Here is a 16,674-nt window from a genome sequence, read left to right as displayed (position 1 = left end):
ACAACCTTTCTCATATAACCCGTGCTGCTCATGAAAAATACTTATTTTTAATAGTGTTTACTTTAATAGTTAATAGTTTAACAGTTTAATAGTTAAAAGGAAACACCTGTGACTTTGAATTGCGGATGTTCTCCTCCGAGAACTCAAGTTTATTCACCATATACGAACAACGCATCACAGTGCTATCACTGATGCAATTACAAAAATAAAGCCTTTCATACATCAAAAGATTTATTGACTGCATTGTGTGAACAAAGTGGAAGTATAAATAAGTTTTCACTGTATTTCCATAAAGTGTTATAAATGCAGCCTTAACGTGTGGTGAAATGTGGTTCTCTCTATGTGACCCATCGGTAAAAAATCAGTTGCATTACATTATAAGCGATGTCCCCACTGGAGCCTATTTGCAGCAACTGCAATTTAAATGGAAAAGCATAGATCAGAATGTCGATGATAAAATCATTTAAACTACAACAGGTTCTATATAAACAGATTTAGTACATGAATATCAGGTTTCCGGCTGTTTTTAATTTAGATTTAATGACTTCTAAGGGTTCGGTGGCTACCTCTAATCAACTTGTGAGTGTACTTTCTCTTGCTCTTACTCTTTTGTAGGTCGGTTGGTACTTTTAGTACTCGTGGTTATTTGACAGTGTTAACAGTGTTCAATTTGCCTGAAATGAAATATTCTGTTAGCTTACACTTCACACTAGTTGCTATTTATCAGAGGTACAGTAATGTATTTGCTTTTTGCGACAAGAAGTTGGGATTTTGCGACAAGAAGTTGGGATTGTTACCCCGACAACAGAACCAAAAAATATATTTGACAGAACGCCGAGAGAGAGGCAGAGGATTCCAAAATACTTTTATATTTGTGTTATTATGTGAAAAGACATTTTAAATGTATATACTTTATGTGGGATAAATCTGAAATAAGCCTTGTTGCCACGAAATGTTATTGTCAGAAATATTTTTTTCATAAGCATAGGTTAATATGAAGGCTATTAACGCTTAACTGGTACAACAAATACCAACAGGCTCCTGACTGACCTGGTGATATGTTTTTTTTTTATTATTATTTTTTATGGTAAATACTAGAACAATTGAAAAATAACAGAGTCAGTAGCAGGGTTCCAAAAAATAGAGCATTACCGTCCCCACCTGTTGCTACAACTGTTTAAATAACGTAGTCAGCACCGCTTCATTGGGACACCTTGGGAGAAGGAAAAATATCCTGAATAAGCACTGTCACAATTAAACAAGAGGCAGCTGAGGTGACCTCAGTCACACTTTTTTGTTTCTAAATGAAAAGAAAAATCATGAAATCACATCTTATCACAAAGTAAGGCACCTGCGATGTTGACATGCCAACTTTCTTTGCAACAGCATCCTGAGAAACCACAGGAGATTCCTCCTTCTTCAAGAGTTCAACGTGGTTTACACAAGTGTCACAAAGATGGCTGTAGTGGGTGACGTCAGACCCGGAACAATAACACAGGACAAAAGAGACGTGGATTTTTGGCGAAGCTGAGCTGTGCTCAGCATTCAACAAACAAAATAAAAGGTTTAAACAGAAAAAACAGCACACCAAAACAGGACACGGCACTTGAGCCCAAAATAAACAGACAAACAAAACAAATTAACACTAAACGAAACACACTAACAAACAGCGGATGAACAGACAAACACGGTGAGTGAAATTATGACTTACTTAACGTTTGCACTTTCTCCTCTCCACACCTGTTCTCCATCACTGAACACACAACCCCAAGTGAGTAAAAACATGCTACTTTCATGCAGCTGTACCAAGACTCGATTGCTAATGAATCATTCAATTGGAGTCTCAGTACAACTGCAATTAATAAAATTATTAAAATTTATAATATGTGCTCACATATTATTTTACCTGCACGTGAAGTGCTGTGCAATCCTCGTGCCTAAATAGAAATATACATTTTAAACACTCATGCTCGTAATCCATATTTATATCCCATGTATTTTATACATAAACACCAACATTAACACACTACATACAACATAAAACACTAATAAACATAAAGGGGCGGGACACTCTGCCACAACAAGTCACAGTGTAATCACGTAATCACTGCACTGTGTTACGTGACCTGTCCTGCTCTGAAAAGCGATCTCTGTTCATCATCTGAAAATAATGTATCCAAGTACATTGCTAGTGTAAGGACTGTTGCCCACAATGTCAAACAGGTAGCACAGCAATAACAATCCATGATGTGGTACGGAACAGAAAAGCCAGAGCACTTGTTCTGTTTTTCCCTGCAGTGATTTAGACTGCAGATCTCAAACCCCGCTACTTACTCTTTAAACATGTGTGAATTACAACACTTTGCTCTGTTCCAGTATGTTTTGATTACACATTGCTAAACCATTTATTCTGCCTAAAATCTAAGCTCCGGTGTCCTATTAATAGATTAAATATATTATTCAACAATGCAGGCAAATGTTTCCATCTTAGTTGGGAAGTAAAAACAAACAGCCAGTTATTTTAAACATTACTATAGGAACCTTGTAGAGGTATGTTACCGAGTTCTCTCAAACTCACTGCTGGCCCTGTATGTTTCTGATTCACAGAGACTGTATGGAGTTCACAATCTTGTTTTTTTAAGTTTCCTGTTATTTCACTTCCAAAAAAGCAAACACATTTGTTAAAAGTTTATGACATGATGTTTAAATATAAAACTAGAAACACGTAAAACAAATGTTTTGACTAGACTCGTTCTAAATCTCTTATGTGGAAATCAGTTTTAGTTCACATACTACTATGCATGATAAGGCACAGTTGGTCTGTAAGGAAGGGGACAAGTGGAAATGGAAATTGTAGAGGTAAAGACAGGTAGAATTCAAAGTGAAGGGAGAAAAAAGCAATGAAAGACAAATAAAAAGAGAGAGACAGGACAGGTGTTTAACTTAGTGATTGGTTACGTAGGAAATGCTGGTGCAGTGGTGTTATTTTGTTTATCCTTATGGGGTACCAGTTATTAGTTGTTCTTTTAACTATTGTTCTAGTGTTTATAGTTCCTGAGATGTTTGGGAGTCATTCCACCCAAGAGACCCTCTACCTTGTGACACATGTAGGAGCCTCCTTTCTTCACCTTGTCCTTTCCTGTGGTAGGGCCCGTCTGAAAGGAAGCGCAAGAGAAGGGGAATAAACAGCAGAATTATTTTAAAATTTAATGATAAGCTCTTCTGACAGAAGCTCTGTATATTCTCATCAGAGGCTTCTGTTGGGTTACCGGAATTATAAAAAAAAAAAAATAATAAAGTTCAAAAAGCCTTCACAAACCTGTGTCTGTTTTCATCAGTGTTACTGAAATTCAATGTTGTAATACCGAAAGAAACTTATATTAAACATGATACATATTTTAGAATTTTATATATTGCTAAGTTATTAGAGATGGCCAGAAAATAGACACACATCCCTTACTGATTCACCTATTATGCAATTGATCCCCAAAATGTTTCTTCCATATACTGATATTGCAGGTGCTTTGGCAGGTCATGGGTGACATTCTGAATGTCACAGGAATGCATGTTACTGCAAGCTTCTACCCAAACTTCCTTTAAGATAGAAGAGGAACAATTTAAACACCCAGCAGATCTGTCACGTCAGATCAGTGCAGTCCTGGCAATTAGTGGTGTTATGGCAGGTCTAAATGTATGTCCACATCCAATAAAGCTGGACCATGATCTACAGAATCACACCGTGAACAAGCTTTGCCACTGTGGGTTAGGCAGAGTGTATTCCATTGTTCCATTCATTACAACATCTGTAAAAATGATAAAGAATCTGATCTATTAAAGCAGTGTTTGCTTTAGCACATGTAATGTAATTAATTAAAATTTTACATGTATTTGCATCCCAGCAGGGTTGCTTGAGAACCATTGAGGTCTCAGCATCCTGCTTCTAAATTGGCGTGACGAATCAAACCAGCAATTAAAGGTAGCCAACACAACAGGATCATAGCCTCCAAAAGGATTACAGAGATACGAATCAGGAATACTGAGTGCATCTTGCATAGCTCTGCATTGACTAAATCAGTGTTGTCTTTTCAGTTAAAAGATCAAAGAATCATGGTTATACAGAGAGTCCTGATATTCCTTTTTTTACTTGCAATCTGTGCTATTCATTTGAAGTGATTTAACCAAGTTCAACTAATCAGTAGCCCAAATGGCTTCTCGATGTGAAATATGCCACATAAAGGCTTGAAAGTTCAGGCTAGGGAAGAAAACTTCATACTGTCATTTATCTTTTTGTTTAATTTTTTTTTTATTTAGGTCACTTATTGTAAGACATTTCCCAAGTGTTAACACTGCCTGGCCACTTTAGAACCTGTCTACCCGTCTATTGCTTTTGGAATTGCCCTGAATTAGAGGTGCAATTTAGGTTGTAAATCTGCTGTAGTTTACTTCATCATGGCTGTGGATTAAGTCCACCCAGCAATGTGGCACATATGCCCTGATGACTGCTTTCAAGACAATAATACACCCATGGGAATGGAGTGAGGAGCAATGACAAACTTCAAGCATCTTCCATGGCCAACACAATTCCTGGATCTCAATCCAATGTTTGGGATGAACTTGAACATCACAGAGTCCATTACAATCTTCTGCCTATCTCTCTGCATCAAACTGCATGAAATATTGATGGCTGAATGTATTACCAACCCTCCAGACACTCCAGCACCTCGTGAAGTCCCTGCTAAGTCTTGTCAAGTTTGAGATCAGGGCACACAATGATCCAGGTACAGGTCTTAATAAAGTGGCCAGATAGTGTGTGTTTAACCTAAAAGTCAGTGAAATTAATAAATAATGAAAGCAGCGTTACAAATTTACAATATCTAAAAATCTGGTTGTCTTTGTCATAGTCTGCTGTGGCTAATCAAATAAATGAAACCTGCAATTTATCAGTGTTCTGAATTCCTGAAGTTGCCCCAGACATTTTCACAGTACAGTCCTTCTTCGTTCTAAGGCTGTATGGTTAAGGCTCCTTTTTGCCTCTGTGGCATGGCCTCAGCCCTGCACATGGGAATAAGTGTTTTTTTGTATTTTCTACGATTCATTTGACTGTAAATAGTTTATTGAAAGATATAGCCAGATGCTCTGCATTACAGGGAATGGCAGCTGGGATTGGCTAAGTGCACATTCCGAGCCAGCGATATTGGTTAAGTGAACATTCCGAGCCAACAGGATTGGTGAGTGCACATTCCGAGCCAGCAGGTGCCGGCAGACCATCTCTCGATAACAGGAAGATGATGACACCCCCTGAACACTAATGAGCCAGAGAATAAGAGATCACAGTGTGTGAAATCGTGATCTTAAACACAGAAAAAAAGAACTACATGGCCACAGTGCGTGTAACCAGGGTCACTGTTCTGGATTAGTTTGTTTAGGGGATTTGAATCCTGCATCAGTAAACTGAGGGGGTGTCAGTGGTGGCTCCTGCAGGGGGACCTCCCTTTTTAGTGAACTGCATGTTTTGGCAAATCTTTGTTTTCATTTCTGATTTTTATTTTGTCTTTTTGTAGTTATCTTTATTTCCACTTGTATTTATGTATCTGTGCCAGTGTGCTATACCACTGTTGGTATAGTCACATGGTTTACCCTAAAGCAACTTCACACTAGAGATACCACTGCTGTTACCCTAGTGGTGGCCAAGCATAACTGCAACCTCAGATGCAGAAACTTATATAACACTTGTCAGTAAACTTGTAAATGTTTTTTTTCTCACAGGACATTTTCAAAGCAAGCATTATTTAAATAAATAAGCAACATGATTTTCCAGTCCTTCTCACTTCTTAGAAATGGCACAACAAAGTGGCATACAGGCAGCTAGAAAGACCCCCCGCAGCAGTTTTAAAGCATTTTAGAAAAGCTGTTCCCTTAAATTTCTAAAATTCCATCTGAAAACTCACACAAATCCCCTTTCAATGTTTATAGCAGTTTATCTTCAAACCTCGAACTGCAATCAATGATTAAGCACTTGGATTACTTAGTTAAACAAACCATAGTGAAGCTGCCAGAACTGCCAGACAGCTGCAGCTAACCGTGACGTAGTCAGGGTTTTCATTGAAATGTTTAAACTGGTAATGAGCTTGCTTTCCCTTAACCCCATTCAGATAACAGGGCCCTGGTGCTCAAGAGAGGCTCTTGGGCCTGCAAGAACCTTGTGGACAGGTTTTATTAGAAGTAGTCAAGCAAGACCTTTTCAGAAAATTCCAACAAGTTTCTCAGTTTTAGAAAAGTGGGACTTATACACGTAAACTGAAATCTTCCACTATTAAATTAATATTAAACCAGGGATGTTTTGTGAACAAAAAAAAAAAAAAAGCATTCCTGGGGCATAATAAAACGGGAATAATATATCAGATTGATGGTTTGTAAACCTGAAGTAAAAATACTATGTGGGAAAGATCAGTTTCACAGATATGTCCCATAACAATGTGGCAGTGAAATAGTTCTGCTGGACACTTCCAGTAATGGAAGTTTATTGAGAATCATAGAATACAGCCGGTCACCAGTTGTTTACAACTGATTTAGCCAGTGGTTAAAACAATGTGGCACTGAAATGGTTAATGTCACTACCTGAAATGGTTTCTGAGATGAGAGGCTTTGAAACCGTGGCTGCGGCCGCTTTAAAAATAACTGGCAAAGAACGAGGACATTTTTCAAACCTGGCCCTATTCTCTTCACTCGGGAATGCACTGTTCTCTCCAAATGGATTGCATATAAATGAACCCTTTTACATTGTTTTGCATACCGTGTACAGTATGCTGTGGTATTTTTGCTATGGTAGTACACAGTACTATCATGTGCATTACACAGAAACCACAACCCAAAGCAGTTTGGAGATCTGTGTATGCAAATATATACAGAGCGAGTCATAATTCACACAGTTTAGTTGTTTTGGATAGTTTCAAATTCTACGTAAATGTTGACATTGAACAGCTCTCCGGTAGTCACACAGAGCAGACATTTTCCCGTAGCATATTCTCCTCCATGTACACTCCAGTTTGCGTGACGTTCTGACAATGTTATGAGAGCTATCAGTGAATGGAGTCGATGCTTTATTATTGCTAAATCTACCACACCTTAATGGCAATCCTGGATTCCTTTGAATAATACGACCGGCCTGAGTCTTATGTAATTCCTAAGTGCTGCACATCAAGAAATCAGAGATAAAAAGGTAAGTTTAAAAATGAGCATGGCTTTAATGGAATGTGCCACAAATTGCACCTCACAAGTAAACAGTTATTTTGCAGGATTATCTCTGAATGCCTGACGTGTATTTTTTTAACCAAGTCTTGTAACTATCGCTTGTACATTGCTTTAGTAATTGTATTTAAGCAGCTATCTGACTGGTTTAATTAATCAGCAACACCTCATAATAAAGAGTTAAAAGAGATTTAAAATACAATATGTTGTTCACATATCTTGATTATACACTTTCCAAGAGTGACACAGTACCTTTTTGCTATTCTTGCCATATCATCAATTCAAAACAGCAATAGCGACCATCATTAGACTGTAGTTAACGTGAAATAAAGCAGACCCTTTCTTGTGCTGGTGGATGAATGTTAGTGATAATGTTTGTGTATTAAATTGTCTCAAGCACTGTTTGCAATACATTGGATGAGATGAGAAGGCTTGCAGAGAACAGTGCTGTTCAGGGTTGTTTACACATGGAAATTATTACTGTTGCTGACAATAATTTCGGACAATTCTCAGCATTTTTTCTAAGGTTTGACCAGCAATTTCATATATGTTAATAAGCCTCCACCTCACCTGTCTAAGAAAGACCTTTCTGTATTACCCAAAGCACCAGCCCCCCCAAGATACGGATACAAATATAATTTGGGGGACTGTTACTAAAACGCTTCCAGGAATCTCAATATGCACCATCAAAAGAATCTGTGGAATGACCCGGTTGTCACCTCATGCAGTTTGGCCGTACAATGTAATAACTAATTATCAATGACAAAAGCATATCTTGTACCGAGGAACTACTATGAAACATTTTGCATTTGTCATATTGCATGGGATGGCATCTGGTCACAGGATTGGAGGTACTGGGATCCTGACAAATCCTTAGTGATTGGTTGATTTCTCATATGTGATTAAAATGTGAGTTCAACATGGTGTCTTACAAGGTTTCTGCTGCTTTAGCAAATGTCGCTGCGACGAAACGCAAATGCAAAGTAGTGCAGTGAGATAAAGGTCTACATCTACCATAAAAACATACAGTTAAAGCACCTACTTTAGTTTTGTGGCCACTTGAAAACAATGTTCAATTTGGACAAACATTGCCAGTGTAAACGGATCCTTAAGAAAACATTACTGTTTTACAATCAAGAGCCAAGCTTATCCTTGTACCTAAAAATGCTAAGCAAACTTTCAAAATTAGTTTAACACCGGTCCCTCTTGTATAATACCGATATGAAAGTTTGAAGCATTGATGAGCACCCCCTTAAGAAAAGATTTCCCTGAAGAGGTGACTTATATCACGTAACAAGCTTTCTAGTAACATAAAATGTTTTTTTTGTTCATTTCACAATGAAAATTAACAAGGTGTTTCTGAACATCCAAATGACCTCTGAATCCAAGCAATTTGAAGATGTAATAGTTGAGATTTACTTCTGAATTGCACCCTGGATGTTTTGCTCAGGTGCCTGAAGCTGCCCTACTTAATCTAGGTTTTAGGTCTCAATTCCCCTCATGTAAATTGGTATTGAAGTAAACCGTGTCATTGTGGAGAAGATGGATCTGGCAGAAAACTTCCTTCTGAAGGAATCACAGTTTGCTGGTCTAACAGGAGCCTTATCTTTTTTTTTTCTGAGATGCCCAGGTTTATAAAACGCTTTTTAAGCAGTATAGTAATAATAATAATAATAATAATAATAATAATAATAATAATATACAACACAGTTAACTATACAGTACAATATACTTCTATGAGGACAAATAATAATAAAAAAATAATAATATAATGCACAAGAAAAAAAAAGTTGTAAGTGAAATTTAAAACAGGAGTTGTGGGAGAAAAAAACAAAACCTCTCAGCTCTGGAGGAGTTGTACATAAATACACCTACAAGTGCAAAATTCAAAAAATAAGTTTTCCGCAAATCAAAATGTTGGGGGAAAATGTGTTGCATGTGTTTGACTTCACTTAAGTAACTCACAGAAAAGCTAAAACACTGTTTACATAATATTTGTTCCTATCAAGAGGGAGCTTGGAGCTCACTAAGCTTTGTTTAAATTTAGTTCTAGTCGTTCACAGAGATGTGAGAACTGATATCAGGAGATCGCCAAACTGATGGTAATCTATGTTAGACAAGATTTACTGAAATTATTTTGTTAGCTATGTACTTAATTCCTCTCATCTTCTTCTAACTGTCTTTAGTCAATTAGCTAGCAACTGCGTCAGACATTAATTAAAGCTTAAACAGACAAACGTTCTGTTTTTTTCATTCATTGTTGTTGACTTTAGGAATAACACAGTGATATAACTCTTGTAAGTTAGCATTTTTAAAAGTGCATTTTTGTAGGCACTCTGGACAAGTCGTTTCATCTCAAGTTTGCTTTTTTCTTTATACAGCCAGGAACAAGCAGAAATATTTAGCTGGTAATATATTCCAGAGAGAAGTGTCGAAAGATTGTTCTGATATTATTTCTAAAAACAAAAACCTGCCATTAAAAAGAAATGCAGAGCACAACCACGGCAAGAAAGATTTTTTTTTTTTTTTTTACTATTGCAATCTTTATATTGCGGTCTTCCAAATAAATGATGCAGCACATATTTAAAATGTACTACAACAAATGTACTAAAATTTCACTGGCTGCCTGTTTCCCAGAATAACATCTACCGGACGCTCCACAAAGTTCAAACACTGCCTGTACAGATCACATTTCAGTGGAACTGCCATTTACAAACTAATTCACCTTCGGTAATCACCTGGCCTGCAAGCTGGAGAGATCTGGTACTGCCAGCCCACAATTCAGACAGAGATATGGTACTGCCAGCCCGCAATTCAGACAGAGGTTTGGTACTGCCAGCCCACAATTCAGACAGAGATCTGGTACTGCCAGCCCACAATTCAGACAGAGATCTGGAACTGCCAGCCCACAATTCAGACAGAGATCTGGAACTGCCAGCCCACAATTCAGACAGAGATCTGGAACTGCCAGCCCACAATTCAGACAGAGATCTGGAACTGCCAGCCCACAATTCAGACTGGGGGGTCTCAGTTTGATTGGATTAATCTCCATCTTCTGCAGATGGAAACAAGCGTGGCTGGCATCAACTGGAGTTTTATTCGGTCTTAGTGGCATATGGAAATGGTTCAGGTTTCATAATTGATTTTTGTTCTTGGTTGTGTTTTTCAGTCTGCACACTCTAAACTCCCACACTTATTGCTGTTCGACCCTAAGCTTACAGTCTTTTAGTTGTTTTGCACCTGTATGCTGGAAAAAACAACTCTTGTCCATTTTTCAGGGAACACAAAAAAGATACAATATCAAAAATACATAGCTGAAAGGACTGTTTTAAAATCTTCCATTTAGATGTACTGTATTGTTTTTTTTGGTCTGATGGCTTCGCAGTGGATCCGCAGTGTGAAAAATGACGGCTTGGCATACTGCGGCCCGGCCCCCTCTGTCTCGGGCTCTGAACAAGTTTAGGAGAGGTGCAGCGGTAAACCAGGATTTAATAACAAAATTGGCGATTCCAAATTGGGGAGAAAACTGGGGTAAAATCATTGGCAAACAACTAAATAATAATAAAAAAGGAGAACAATATGATTCTGAAAACATCACCTGCCAAAAGAGCTGACAAGTGAACTGTAAAAACCATGGTGTGTAAAATTCCCCGTTAATGACCAACTGCAAAATGAAATCAAAATGTTACCTATGCACAGAACTGCGTGCAATGTAAAAGGTAATGCAATTTAGCAAAAGATAAAAAATTGCAACAGTTTCCAGAATGAAAGTATCCAAAGTCAGTATTCAAAATTGCAGAATATACTGCTCGATAAGGCCCTAATGTCACTGTTCACTTGCAAATTAAAAAGAGCGGTAAAACGCAACCGACGTGTATGTAGGTAACGGATATCCGAGTGCTGACTGTGTGTGTGTGTCATTATATATATATATATATATATATATATATATATATATATATATACACACACACACACACACACACACATATATTTTATATATATATATATATATATATATATATATATATATATATATATATATATATATATATATATATATATATATATGTCACCTTTTTGCTCGCCACACAGGCTCTCACGGGTTCTTCTCCCTTCTGAATCATGACCCAACACACAGGATTGTACTGAAACAGCGCTCACGCGCACTTTTAATAAACACAAAATGAAATAAACACAAAACAAACACCTAGCTCCTATTTGGAGCACTCACTAAACATAAACAGGAACCTAACTATCACGCAGGACGGCTAAACCGTTTACTTGCCACAAACATTCAAAAACACACCCTCACACAATACCTCGATACGACTGCTCACTCACACAATCGGGCTCTTCTCTCAGCAGCAGCCTGGAACAGACTGGCTGCCTCTCTTAAATACCCTGCACCTGGCTCTAATTTACAATTACCACCAGGTGCAGGGGATTACTAAACAATAAAACAATTACACAATTAAGGTTTTTAGCAGGGAAGGATTTTAACCCCCTCCCTGCTATCTCACAATATATATAAAATAAATAAATATAAAATAAACCATTCTACTTGTGAGATGTCTTGCATATTATTAGGCGACGATTATATATTCAGGAATCCCAAGATATCTGGTGAGTAAGGGGTCTGAGTGAGTAAAAGTTGACAATAAAATCCCAGTCCCCTGTTATGTAAATCATTTGTTGTTACATGACTTGTGATGCACAGAGCAGAGCAAAATTAAAAACAAAGAAGACGTAATAATCTTTACTGTGCTAAGCAATTACTCTTTTCCAGATTAAAAGCACTAACGGATACTAGATGAGCAGAAGTGTCACAAACTCTCTTTGATGTGTAAAACACAAGTGGCTTGCATTGGGCTTTGTCAGTGTGAATTGGTGTTACAGTACAGTGGTGTGGAAAGTAAAACATGGAGACTGACACAAGCAGCCCTGGGTAGCATCAGAAGGTAAACATTGTTGAGGCTTCAGATCCTTTCTAATGTTAAATGAGCCAGCTGAGCAAACATGAAACTGAGCTGTCAGTCAGCCCCTCACTTCCATCGTGCCCCTGGAGGTAAGAGATGTCTCCCTGCTATAAAATCAGGCACACAAAAGAAGTATCTAGAAATCAGTTGTCTCCGATTTATCGGTTCAACTACCAAGCTATTTTGTTAGTGTGGGTAACTGTGGTGTATTTAAACCTACACCAACCTTAGGCCAGCCTACTCGGTGAAACTAAATAGAATGAAATCACAGTATTTTTTTCAATACATTGTTGAAAGCAGTACTGTGTCTGTTTTGGCCATGGTGGTAATTAAACTTTTTTAAATATTGAAAAACATGATGATACAGATGATACAAGTGATACAAAATGTGTTGCTTAGAGTACATTCATTTTCCAACAGTCTGTTGAGATCCACAAAAATCAACTTTCATTTTCAATCAGCTCTGCTGTATTTTTATGTATTTTCTTCTGAACTGTAGTCTCACTTGTCTGAAGTCACTACCACGTCTATACAATTAGCTGTATTCTTACACAAACACAACTAAAACAGTGAAACAATACAAGACACTGATGATTTAATTTAACAGTATTGCCCAAACATGGCAGGAAATGACTGAGGCAATCCGGGCAACGCATTTCATGGGTCAGACCCACACAGTGACATTAAAACCCACACACCCACTACAGTCACTGCACAACCCGCAAAATAAAACTTATATGCAAGATCATTGTCATTATCAGCCTATGAGTGTATGCACACTCCATTCATTGACTGGTTCTTAATTCAAGTTATAACAGGTTAGTTATTGTCCAAAATGTTTCTTGAGGAAAGGGGATACCCCTTCTATACATCTGGGCAGTTAAGGCAAAATCTAATTGCAAACTGTAAAGGTGAGGGAAAAGCTTTTCTTGTTGTGAAATGAACACATTAAATAACAGGGCTGTTGGTTTCAATGAAAAACATCTTAAAAGGGAATTACTCTGAGAATCCAATCATTGCTACCTCAATGAAAAAGAAGCAGTCCATACCGGGCTGCGAGTCTCATCAGTGCTGTGATGTACACTCCACCAGTCTGCTGTCCATTCCCAGGCGTTCCCCACCATGTTATATAGACCGTACCCATTGGGAGGGAAGGCAGTCACCTGGAGGGAAGAAACAAGATCGTTATCTGCAGACAGTCAAATCAAATTCATCGATACATTTTGGATAATGTGAAGTGTAAAATGTCCACTTGCCTGGAGTATTATAGTTATTAGATTGGTAATGTAGTATTGTGGCCAGTGGGGGGGTTACAGGCATATTTTATTAGAATCAGTTCTCGATCCGATTTGAACTGAAACTGACAGTTACGATTGCAGCGTTTTAGGATTCAATCCATTCCAAATGGCGGTTGTCAAACCTCAGACAAGGGCCACGTAGATAACTGTATAACCCATAATTATCACTAGGCATACAGTAGTCAATCTTTGACCTTTTTTAATGTCCAGTTGCAGATTGGATAGTTGGCTGGAGAAGGAAAGGTGGCAATCACAATTTCATAATGGAACAAGATGCAATCTACTTTTACAGCACCGTTCTCACAGTGCAGTGTAGACATGTCACATCGGGTTATTTTTTTAACACATTCAGCCACACAGTAACCCTTATTCAAACCGTGACCTTTCAGACATGCAGGTTTTATGTGGTTACAACATTTCCTTCCTCAGTAACAGACGTGTTTCTTTTATTCTACACTGTTGAAACACTTTCATTCTTAACACTGAAGAAAAGCAACACCAATTAGTGTGGTTCAGCAGGGAGAACACACAGCCATCTGAAAGCAGTTTAAAAAGGGCAAGGGGTTCTGTTTTCATTTTGTACAGATTCAGTCCCTAAGCACCGAACAGTCGACTAGAAAATGGAGTCCACCTCAGAAACTGGTAGCCAACTAATGACATGCTTCAATTTCAATGCAGCAGCAGAGCAGCATTTTACTGCCTGCAAAACTACAAAAAACAGTCACTTTTTGTGTGTTTAAAGTGTACACTAATAGCAAACTTGTAATGCCAATATTTTATATTGAGAACAGAATTAAGCTGTTTGAGTGATGGACACAATAAGCAAGTAAGATATACATTACAAATTAGAACATTAATTCATAGTTTTAAAAGATTCGATGCAGTTTTAAAATAAAGTGTACGAACATCAAAGTATTATAAAACAGTATTATAAAAAATTCGACTCCAATTTGAAAATTACAAGTCCTTCTACTTCTAGTCCTAGGAAGACTTAATCTTATGGTGTCACTGGAGCTTATCTGTGTTTGAATCACAAATGCATCCTCCTGGTATTCATTTTATTGGTCATTGGGATCTTCATTATTAGTCATACACAGTGTGATTCATATATTTGTGCAAAGATTGATTATAGGTCCCTTATCGAAAAAGATACTGCTTTGCCTCAACACATAACCACATTTAAGTCACCCCATAGTGACGTTTTCCATACACCTACACACAACGGTATGACGCAGTTACGTTTGGGGACAGCGGTACATGGTTTGGGAGGAGACCCACAGGGAAAGACAGCTGGGGCCTCTAGGGTTCAGTAGCTTGATAAATTGCTTTGTTTCGGAGGATGAAATTGCCTTGACAGATGTTATCCATTACTCTTCAGTCCTCCTGATTAGTATGCAGTGGTGAGGTGACATTTGAATTATGCATTTAAAATTGGGTAGAAAGAAAATACAGAGCCTATAGGAAGTATAGGGGGGGGGGTGAAAAAACAAATCAATTATAAATAAAAACCTGAAAAGTCTTCATTAGATAAGTATTCACCCCCTTTGCTTTGACACTCCTAAATAAGCTCAGGTGCAACCAATTGCCTTCTGAATTCACACAATAAGTTAAATGGAGTCCATCTGTGTGCAATAAAAGTGGTTCACATGATTTCAGATTAAATACACCTGTCTCTGGAAGGTCCCACAGTTGGGTAGTGCATTCAAAACAAAGATACTGTCGTGAAGACCAAGGAGCTTTCAAAACAACTCCGGGATAAAGTTGTGGAAAAACGTCCTCCCAAAATGAGCAGCCGGGTAAGAAGGGCATTGGTCAGAGAAGCCACCAAGAGGCCAATGACAACTCTGAAAGACCTACAGCATTCCATGGCTGACATGGGAGAAACTGTCCATGTGTCAACAATAGCTCAGGTACTCCTCAAATCTGGCCTGTACGGAAGAGTGGCAAGAAGGAAGCCATTTCTGAAAAAAGCCCATGTAAAATCCTGCTTGGAATTTGCAAAAAGGCATGTGGGAGACTGAAAAGATGTGGCAAAAGATTCTGTGGTCCGATGAAACAAAAATATAACTATTTGGCCTAAATGCAAAGCATTATGTCTGGCGCAAACCCAACACAGCACATCACCCAGGTAACACCATCCCTACTGTGAAGCATGGTGGTGGCAGCATCATGCTATGGGGATGCTTTTCATCAGCAGGGACTGGGAAGCTTGTCAGGATAGAGTGCAAACCTGGTAGAGACTTACCCCAAAAGACTCACAGCTGTAATTGCTGCCAAAGGTGGTTCTACCAAGTATTGACTCAGGGGGTTGAATACTTATCTAACCAAGACATTTCAGTTTTTTATTTTTATTTTTCATTAACTGTTGTTTCACTATAAAAATTCTCCTGCCTCTTCAAAGTGTTGAGTAGGTTGTGTAAATCAAAGGAAAGAATCCCATTTAAATGCATCAAGATTTCACAACAATCTGTGAAAATGTCCAAAGGAGGTGAATACTTCCTATAGGCACTGTATGTATGTCAGCAGGACATGCATCCCCTTTTGGGGATAATAAACACTTTAAACTGATACTTTATCCCATGCCTTTTTCCTGCCCTCTTCAGTAATCAGTTCCCTGGGGTTACAATGTGACTGGTGCTAATGATTGTATGACTGCATGTCACAGTGAATTTCTCTGCCTCAGCTCTACAAAACCTGACAAGACACAGCTTTGTATCCTCCGGTACAGACTGCCTAATTGTCAGATGTTTTAAATATACCAGAAGGTGACTCTGTCACAGCAATGTATTTCTATCATATTGTGATGCTTGTCAATTCCAACATTCAGAGGGATTAATTAACAAAATGAAAATACATGTTTGCTATAACATTTTAAAACCATTTTATTCCAGTACGGACTCAGCGCACTGGAGCAGATAGCTGCTCAATTGCACCCTTCCACTTTCAACCGGCAGTTTACATGAGAGATGCTGTTTTTAGAGGCAGGTATCTCACAACCTAGTCAGTAATTTGGTATTTTAGCAAAACAATGAAGCACACGTTTGCTTTTTTATCTGAATTGTTATTTTCTTAACTACTGAAACTCAGTTAGTTCAGCGTGAACATTAAATCCAAGGTGGATTTCTGGTTAAATATTGAGATGATTTTTG

General features: G+C 38.0%; 1 protein-coding gene across 1 annotated transcript in view; it reads right to left on the bottom strand.

The window, feature by feature from the left end:
• LOC121328703 (formylglycine-generating enzyme-like) overlaps nt 1-16,674 on the bottom strand; it is a 39,672-nt gene that overhangs the window by 5,953 nt on the left and 17,045 nt on the right. Inside the window, 2 exon segments of the mRNA XM_041273676.1 lie at nt 3,096-3,155; nt 13,277-13,390. Of these exon segments, the coding sequence (XP_041129610.1) occupies nt 3,096-3,155; nt 13,277-13,390 (174 nt within the window).

The sequence above is a fragment of the Polyodon spathula genome, chromosome 16 (assembly GCF_017654505.1).
Source record: "Polyodon spathula isolate WHYD16114869_AA chromosome 16, ASM1765450v1, whole genome shotgun sequence".
Classification (NCBI taxonomy): Eukaryota; Metazoa; Chordata; class Actinopteri; order Acipenseriformes; family Polyodontidae; genus Polyodon; species Polyodon spathula.
This window is presented reverse-complemented; position numbering and strand designations above follow the sequence as displayed.